The sequence below is a fragment of the Magnolia sinica genome, chromosome 15 (genome assembly GCF_029962835.1).
Source record: "Magnolia sinica isolate HGM2019 chromosome 15, MsV1, whole genome shotgun sequence".
Classification (NCBI taxonomy): domain Eukaryota; kingdom Viridiplantae; phylum Streptophyta; class Magnoliopsida; order Magnoliales; family Magnoliaceae; genus Magnolia; species Magnolia sinica.
The window spans coordinates 68,054,582-68,062,703 of NC_080587.1; the positions used below are offsets into that span (position 1 = coordinate 68,054,582).

At 42.6% G+C, this 8,122-nt stretch overlaps 1 protein-coding gene across 3 annotated transcripts; it reads right to left on the reverse strand.

The window, feature by feature from the left end:
- Window positions 1–2,870: 2,870 nt before the first annotated feature.
- LOC131227772 (uncharacterized) lies at window positions 2,871–4,373 on the reverse strand. Of its 3 annotated transcripts, none has more exons than XR_009162489.1 (3): window positions 3,985–4,060; window positions 3,685–3,894; window positions 2,871–3,403 (listed from the first exon to the last, which is right to left on the reverse strand). XR_009162489.1 is itself a non-coding variant. In XM_058223583.1 (3 exons), exons 1-3 carry the CDS (start codon window positions 4,269–4,271, stop codon window positions 3,167–3,169), a joined length of 504 nt encoding a protein of 167 aa, XP_058079566.1. In that variant the 5' UTR covers window positions 4,272–4,373; the 3' UTR covers window positions 2,871–3,166. The 3 variants fall into 3 exon arrangements, 2 of the variants coding, with proteins under 2 accessions (XP_058079566.1, XP_058079567.1); XM_058223583.1 differs by lacking the exon at window positions 3,985–4,060 and adding an exon at window positions 4,215–4,373; XM_058223584.1 differs by having other exon boundaries at window positions 4,041–4,181.
- Window positions 4,374–8,122: the final 3,749 nt, after the last annotated feature.

Below are 8,122 nucleotides of genomic sequence, written 5' to 3' on the forward strand. Positions count from 1 at the left end.
CGCTGAAGGGTCGAATCATCACCAAACGATAGATCAGGTGGTCCACATCAAAAGACGTCAAAACACCATAAATACTACCGAAATTTCTCCATGAATCTGATGGACGGAGTGGATTTCTCACACAACTCTGATAATGGGTCCCACCGTCAGCACAGCGCTAGAAGCGCTGGCTCTGTTCGCTCGTCCAGACAGCCCCGAACGATCTAGGTCGTTCTACGACCATGGAAAGGATCGTTCCGACGATCCTTACCGTCCAAATTCACTCCATTGGGTGTCCGACCGGAGCCAAGATGACCGAATGGCTCAGATCTAGCATGCAAGATCTCCATGGGCCGAAAACGTTGGAAAAACCGGAACGGTTGCCGCTGTTGCTGCGTAAGGCTTTACGCACGAGGCTGATGCATTCCACCGACAGTTCTCTGCGTAAGAGTGGAGTCGGTTCTCCAAACCGACTTCCCCACCGACCTGTTGGCCGCACGTCTATAAAGGGAGAGAGAGAGGGCCAGCTATGGAATCATCCCTTGGACTGTGGAGCATGGGCAGCCGTGGAGGCAAAGTGGCTGGCCAAGATCTTCTTCCTTCTTTCTTTTTAGTTTTTCTTTTTCTTTTAATGCTTTTCTGAGACTTTAGTCTGATCATAATTATGATTGGCTAAACCTCTTAGCTAGGGGTAAGAGGTGAAGCTTGTAGTGTGATGGGATTGGTTTTACTGCTTTGATTCATGTTACTTGAACTCTCTTTTTATTTAAGTTTGATTAATAGGAATACCTTTAGTTTTTAATGGTTTGTTGTGACTTAAATTACAGTGGATCCACGATAGCTTTGAGCATGTTCTAACCATTATAGGGTTTGTGAATTTGGGAACCCTGTTATTCACCATCGTTTCCTGGGCATGGTTGGATGACGGAATCCCTTCTAACATTCACACATCCCTTAGATTAGATGTGGATTGGTTAAATTCTATTATTTGCTTTGTCTCATGAACATGGTTTTGTGATGGAATCAATTCTAATTCTCATACCTATCATCTCTTGAAAACTAGATCAAAGGATGTTCAGCTTTGGTTTTTAATGTGATATCTTCCAACTGGATGAAGATGGGATTCTGATTCCAGTTGTGTTCGTGAATTAAGCGTAGATCTCCTGATCTCTACAAGTGGATCCTCTGAATCCCTAGTTTCTCACCTTTGATTTCTACAAATTTTATTTCTTATTTCACCATTATTCCCCTATATTCACTTTATTTAAATTTCATCTTATTCTAGTTCTAGTTCTAGTTATTTCCAGATTACGTACAGGTTCAGTCCTTGTGTATTCGATCTCGGTTTTACCGAGTTTATTACTATATCACAACACTATACTTGGGGTGTGAACACATGCCGTACGGCCCACCTGATGATTGTCACGCAGATTTTGAACCAAGGTACATACATGGTGGAGCCCCTATGATGATGATGCACAGATCTCATCCATATGTGCCGCATTAACATGCATAGTGAGCAGGAATTAGAAATTCCCTTCTCATTCTAAGTAGCACAACACTATCACACCCTCGCATTGTTATGTAGAGCGGGTTGCAAACACTTTCATGGCAAAGATGGACCAAAGAAGGCCTAATTGGAGGCGAAAGCAATCTGATCAGTCAGAACCTTAAATCAGTCGTATCTCACAAGCAGGTATGAGTTTTTCGACATGTTATATATAATTTTAGGGTCGGAGGACCTACTTAAGCCAACCAACCCTACCATGCCGGGTTGCCCATGCCAGATTTTTGAGATTTCATCAAATCGAAGATCAAAAGTCCCATTTAGTTTCATTTCTACTATAAATAGTAAGTTTTTGTTTGAGTATAATTTTTTATCCTTTGAGTTGTAGAAGTCGTGTGTGTGTGTGTGTGTGTGTATTAAAGGGCTTAGAAAAGTTAAGAGAATAATGTGGTTGGGCCAAATTGGACACTTACTATTTTTGGCCGAAAACCACGGACTATAGTAGGAATAGAGGTCGTTTATAAATAGTAAGTTACCTATTTATGGCTTTTAGGGTGTTTGGGTTGGAGTCTTAAGTCTAAAACTCCATCCTAAGGTTTGAGTCACTTATTTAAAGAGTTGTAATTTTGTTTTTTTTTTTTTTTCATCAATCAAATTATTTTAAATTTATTAGGAATTATTGTTGCTTTTGTCCATCGTGGATTCGAGGAAGCTCTACGAGGAGTCCACAAAGCTTCATGGATTTGGAGTAGTTATCCCTTAAGGAAGACGGTGATTGACCTCATCACGTCCCTTTGTGCACCACATTGGCCCCACCCTATATGTTCTATGGTTCAAAAACAGTTATAATGCATACGGCCTCCATCTCACGATCAGATCAGTCCTGGATGATTCAACCAGTGGAAGATAATGCCATGAAATTACATACAGGTTGGCCCATATCACCCACATAGTAGGGTAATGGAATTGTCCATGTCTTTAATTGGTTGATGGTGTCCAGTTCTGCTTTTCCACTCCATCAATGTATGATTGTTTCAGTTCCAATCTGTTGTAGATATGACCATATTAAAATTTGTAGATCTTACTACATGAACACACCTGTGGCCCACCTTACCAAGGCCTGATTTTGAACTGTAACACATCCATATGTCCCATCCATAAACCATAGATCTCTCCCATATCTGACACATTGGCATTTGAACTGTGTAGACTAGAAGGATCTTTTTTTTTTCATGAAACCTAACTTTTCTTAATAAGCATAACAGGAAATCTTCCTCCATGTACAACAAGGAATCTAGGTGGGCCTCATGATTTTAGCATGATCTTGGATTCTGCTGATTGGATCATGGATGTAGCATATGAAATGGAGAAGAAAAAGAGCATAGATATGCAAGATTATTGTATATATAAAGAACAGTAACATCTAGACCATAAAAGCTAGTAGCAGTGATATGGGTTCAAGAGCATTATTTACAAGAATCCCCCAAAAGGCATTTCTCATCTAAAACAAAAACAAAAACGAAAAACGAAAAAACCCCTTCTCAAGATCTCAAGAAGAAGGGAAAAAAAAAACACCGGGAGTCTGTCTCTGATCCTCCACAGCAACTACATTTCTTGAAACTCAGATGAATATCTGGAGATTTGTAATGGTGGAATCCGCAGCAGGCCACTTGCTGCTCATCAAGATTCAAACTCGTTACATTCTCGGAGCATCTGTAAGATGGTACTACTTTGTGGTGGGGCCAGGACCGACGGGAGCCTAATACGGTCACGGGTGAGAGTCTGGTGCCTCTTGCGCACGGCGCGTGCTGGTGGCTGCATATCAACAACCATGCCATCTTCTTCTTCGTTCGTCGCCGAGAATTCCACCCTCTTCCGAAGGCTTTCTACGGCCCGCTCCTTCCGAGTGGCTCCGTCCTAAATGAACATGGAAAAGGAAAAATCTCAGAATGACCATTATGAGGAGAAATGGAGTTTGCTCATTTTACAGTTTTGTCAATGATTTGCAAGTAATTTTGATACTGAAACGAGCTCTCTATAGTGGCTGAGTCAATTCAGGTCGATTCTCCACATTTTACGGAGGAAATCATTGGATGATAGGATCAAGGAGAAGATTTTTGGATGCCTCTCATCCACAATGTAGCTAGGATCACTACAAAATGGCCCACCAGTTTAGGGGGGCGGGGATTTAAGCTTACATTGAGAACAGAGGAGTTGGGCATTGGGCATTTAACAGGTTGATCTTCGTCGGTGGGCTCGAGAGGGTGCTCTATTGGCTTAAATTCAACTTCGGATTCGATCCCATAACGGCTTCCACTGGCTGCAATGACAACACCATGGACCGGTCCTTCTCCGGCTTCGGCTTTCCCAGTCGCTTCAGCTCCCTTTGGGAGCAGGCAGTCCTTATCCTAAACAAGAAACAAGAATGAAATTTGAAATAAGAAAGAAAAATTCAAAATTTTAAAAACCCAATAAAATTCTGATGGGGAAATCCCCACCCAAGATCAGAAAGACAAAGTAAAGGATAGATAGAGGGGGGGGATGGGTCTCTTACTGAGCCATCTCCACATGAAAAACCCATGGAAATGGTCATTTGCTTCAAGGACTGAGGTTCATCAAAAGCACAAAAAAGAAGAAAAAGAAGAGAGAGAGAGAGAGAGAGAGAGAGAGAGAGAGAATAAAGGAGGAGAAAGAAAAAGTGAAGGTGGGAGCATTAAAAGAAGAGTACCAAGAAGGGGGAATGGAATCTCCTGTAGCCTTGAAAACGAGAAAAGATTCTCACCATTTTCCTTTTCTTCTCTCTCTCTCTCTCTCTTCTCCTTTACTAATCTCCCTCTTTTATACGAAAGCACACACAAGAGAGGAAAAGCACACACACAAGAGAGGAAAAGCAGAAGAAGATTTCACACTGCTCTACTCTCCTTTGTAGAAAGAGAGAGAGAGAGAGAGAGAGCCGTTGGAGTTGGGAGAGAGAGCGTAAAGGGCGATGGAAAAGCCTCATCTGTTTTGAAAAACCGTTTTTTTCTTTGAGAAAAAATTTACATACTCTTGCAGAATGTATAGATGATACTCAGCCACGTTGGAATTACTGGTAATTTCATACCCACCCTCTAACTTATTCATATTAAACCGTCCAAATTCTGAATCTCAGCTCAGATGCATCGTAAAATTAAAATCACGGCTCATTTGATTATCTGACAGTCAGATTCGTAGACATTTATTGGACGGTTAAAGTTGAAAAAAAAAATCTATAGTTGTATTTCAATGGACAAGTGAGCACGAATCAGAAGTTAGGATAGTTCTAAAATTTTGATTTTGGGACTGCCACAATGTAGACGGTTTAATTTGAGTTCGTGTATGCCACGTGTCCAATTCTAAGCGCGTGCGTATCAAGAGTCCTTCTCCGCCAGAGTATCAAACAAGTCCTTTTCTTTTCCTCTTTATAGTCAGAAATAGAAACGGATACTTGCTAACGTCACTTACTGTGCGTATTACGCACCCTTCTTTTATGTTTTCAGGAAATATATACTGACGCGTCGGTACGTTGATAGCAAGGTACACGGACTCGAATTAGATAGTAGACACTACAGTAGGTAGCTCTGTGCGGCCCACCATGATGTATTTGTTTTATCCACACCGTCCATCCATTTTTTCAGCTCATTTTAGGGTATGAATGAAAACAAATGAAGCACATACAAAGTTCAAGTGGACTACACCAAAGGAAATAATGGGGATTGAACTCCTACCGTTGGAAACTTCTTTGGGGACACAGAAGTTTTGGATCAAGCTGATATTTGTATTCTTCCTTCATCTAGGTTTACGTGGAAACGGATTGGGTACTCCCTCTGCCACCAGCCAATGGCTGGTGGTCGGTGCTCTGTAGGCCCCACCATGATGTATGTGTTTCATCTATGCCGTCCATCTATTTTTCTAGACCATTTTATGGTATTAAACAAAAAATTAGATATATCCCAATATCAACTGGACCACATTACAGGAAACAGTGTGTAATGAACGTCGACCATTAAAAACTTTTTGGGGGCCATAAAAGTATTGGATCGAGCTGATATTTGTTTTTCCCCCTTCATCTGGGTCTTTATGACCTAATCAACAGATTGGATGTCAAATAAACAGTTCAGTGGGCCTTAGGAGGATTTAAATGATGGATATCCAATCACTATTGTTTTCCTGTGGTGTGGTCCACCTGAGATTTATATCCCTCTCATTTTTGGGAAAGCCCTAAAATGATCTTTAAAAATGGATGAACGGAATGGATGAAATACATACATCATGGTGGGGCCCACAGATCACCGACCACCAGCCAGGGGATGGTGTCAGGGGGAGTAGCCAATCCGTTTCCGGTTCATGTGACTTCATGAACAGGTTGGATGACAAATACACATCGCGGTGGGCCCCAAGAAGCTTTTGATAGTAACCCTTCAATTCCCACTGCTTCAATACATACATCATGGTGGGGCCCACAGAGCTTTTTCAGTATCATGATGATGCAGAAGAGTATGATTCTTTATGATGATGATGATGATAGAGGGAATGATCACGCATGTTCGATTGTGTGGGGCCCACCGTGGTATGCATGTAGAATCCAGACCGTGCATCTGATGGTGCTCCTCATCTTTGACTGTACATCCCAGCAATCATTTCGCTCCAAAATTCAGGTGGGAAACAATGAATGGAGCCGTGTATGGTCACGCATAAAACGTGTATTCACTTGGTGGCATGTACACAGCACGGTGGACCCCACATTCCATCTGGAACTTTCCATGGCCTGCATCCATCTCCCTAGTGTCCCCCTTGTTCTTCTTAGTGTGGTGATTGGGCTGAATTTTGGGATCTATGCCTAAAATACAGTGGGGGATCTAATAGACGGTTTGGATGGAAGTCATATATTATGGTGGGCCCCAAATAGCTTGAACCAATGTAAATGTATTTCATTGTTCTTGTTGTTGTAGAACGCATTTGCAAGATCCCGTCCGTTCATCACGAGCACCCTACCGTTTATGTTCCATGACCCAAGGGTCATTCAAATCTGGCCATTTGGACACGCCACGTGTACATCATATCTGAAGGGAGCGGATTAGGTGTTACCCTTACCGTGTGGGGCCCACCTTGATGAATGTGTTGTATATCCACGCTGCCCATCCGTTTTTCCAGCCCATTTTTGGACGCGGTCCGAAAAATTAAGCAGATCCAAATCTATGGTGAACCACACGGCTGGAAAAAGTGGTGAATGACCGTAAACATTATGGATCTTCTTACAGTGGGCCCTGATAAGTTTTTTAATGGTGATCGTTGAATCACCACCATTTCCTGAGGTGTGGTCCACCTGAGATTTGGATTTTCTTAATTTTTTGTACCACAAACTAAAATGGGCTGGAAAAAAGGATGGACGGCATGGATATGCAACACATCATCAAGGCAGGCCCCACGCTAAGGATTGGTTACCCACTAAGTTGTTACCCGGTAACAATTAATCTACCGTTTTATCCGCGCTGCCCTGTCATTTTAGACCATGAGCCCCAAAAAGGAGGCAGATTGAAGGCTCAGGTGGACCACACCACAGGAAGAAGTGGGGATTGAATTCCCACCGTTGAAAACCTCCTAAGGCCCACCATGATGTTTATCTGCCATCCAACCTGTTCATAAGGTCACATAGACATGGATGAAGGGAAAACTTAAATATCTGCTTCATCCAAAACTTGTGTGTCCCCCTGGAAGTTTTGGGTAGTAAGCTTTCAATACCCACTACTTCCTATGGTGTGGCTCACTTAAGCCTTTAATCTGCCTCCTTTTTGGGCTCATGGCCTAAAATGGTCTATCAAAATGGATGGACGGTGTGGAAAAAAAGTATACATCACGGTGGGCCCCACAGATGCCCTGGCAGCACCGTCCGTCTCTAGCTAGGCCGAATCCAAATGGACATATGGTAAATGCTGCACCCAAACAAGTGCAGTTGGACATAGACATGTACATTCGAGCTGTGTGGGCCAAACTGGGATATATGTCTAACATCGACACCGTGCATTTGGTGGGTCCTCTTAAGGTTGTGGTATATCCCAAAAAATCAGCCGTATCCGTAACTCAAGTGGATCACAACATCTGAAACAGTGAAATCATACCTCCAACATCTGAAAGCACTTGGTGGAGCCCACCTGAGTTCTGGATACTGCTGAAATTTGGTGTGACCCCTCATTCAAGTTGGACAAACACAATGAATGGGTTGGATGTCTGAACCACATCTGTGGGCCCTATAAACAACCATGAAAGTTTCAATGGGTAGGTATCCACGCTCTAACTGTTGTATGTGGTGTGGCCCAAGTCATGGATTGGCCTTATTTTTATTTTTTATGCTGGTGGCCCACCATTGAAGGGTGCATCAAGATGGGGTGGATGTCGATCACACATCACAGTGCGGCCCACAGAGCTCAACCTCATAGTACCTTTTCCCCAAGCGAAATGAACCATTCATTTTAGCTGCATTGAAGCAATTGGACGGTCTAATCAATATGTCTGGGCTCATCACCCACTTATTAGTGGGCCCACACCCAATCAACTTCAAGCTTTTGTTCTGCAATGCAACAACCATCTGATCGAGATTGACAGTTTTTCGCAACAGGA

What these genes read in the sequence shown, in the direction of transcription:
- LOC131227772 (XM_058223583.1), bottom strand. Translation starts at nt 4,271, where the DNA reads ATGGTGAGAATCTTTTCTCGTTTTCAAGGCTACAGGAGATTCCATTCC. An exon ending in GATTCCATTCCCCCTTCTTG is followed by an intron (nt 3,895 to 4,214) that starts GTACTCTTCTTT and finishes TTTCTTGTTTAG; the next exon opens with GATAAGGACTGCCTGCTCCC. An exon ending in CCAACTCCTCTGTTCTCAAT is followed by an intron (nt 3,404 to 3,684) that starts GTAAGCTTAAAT and finishes ATGTTCATTTAG; the next exon opens with GACGGAGCCACTCGGAAGGA.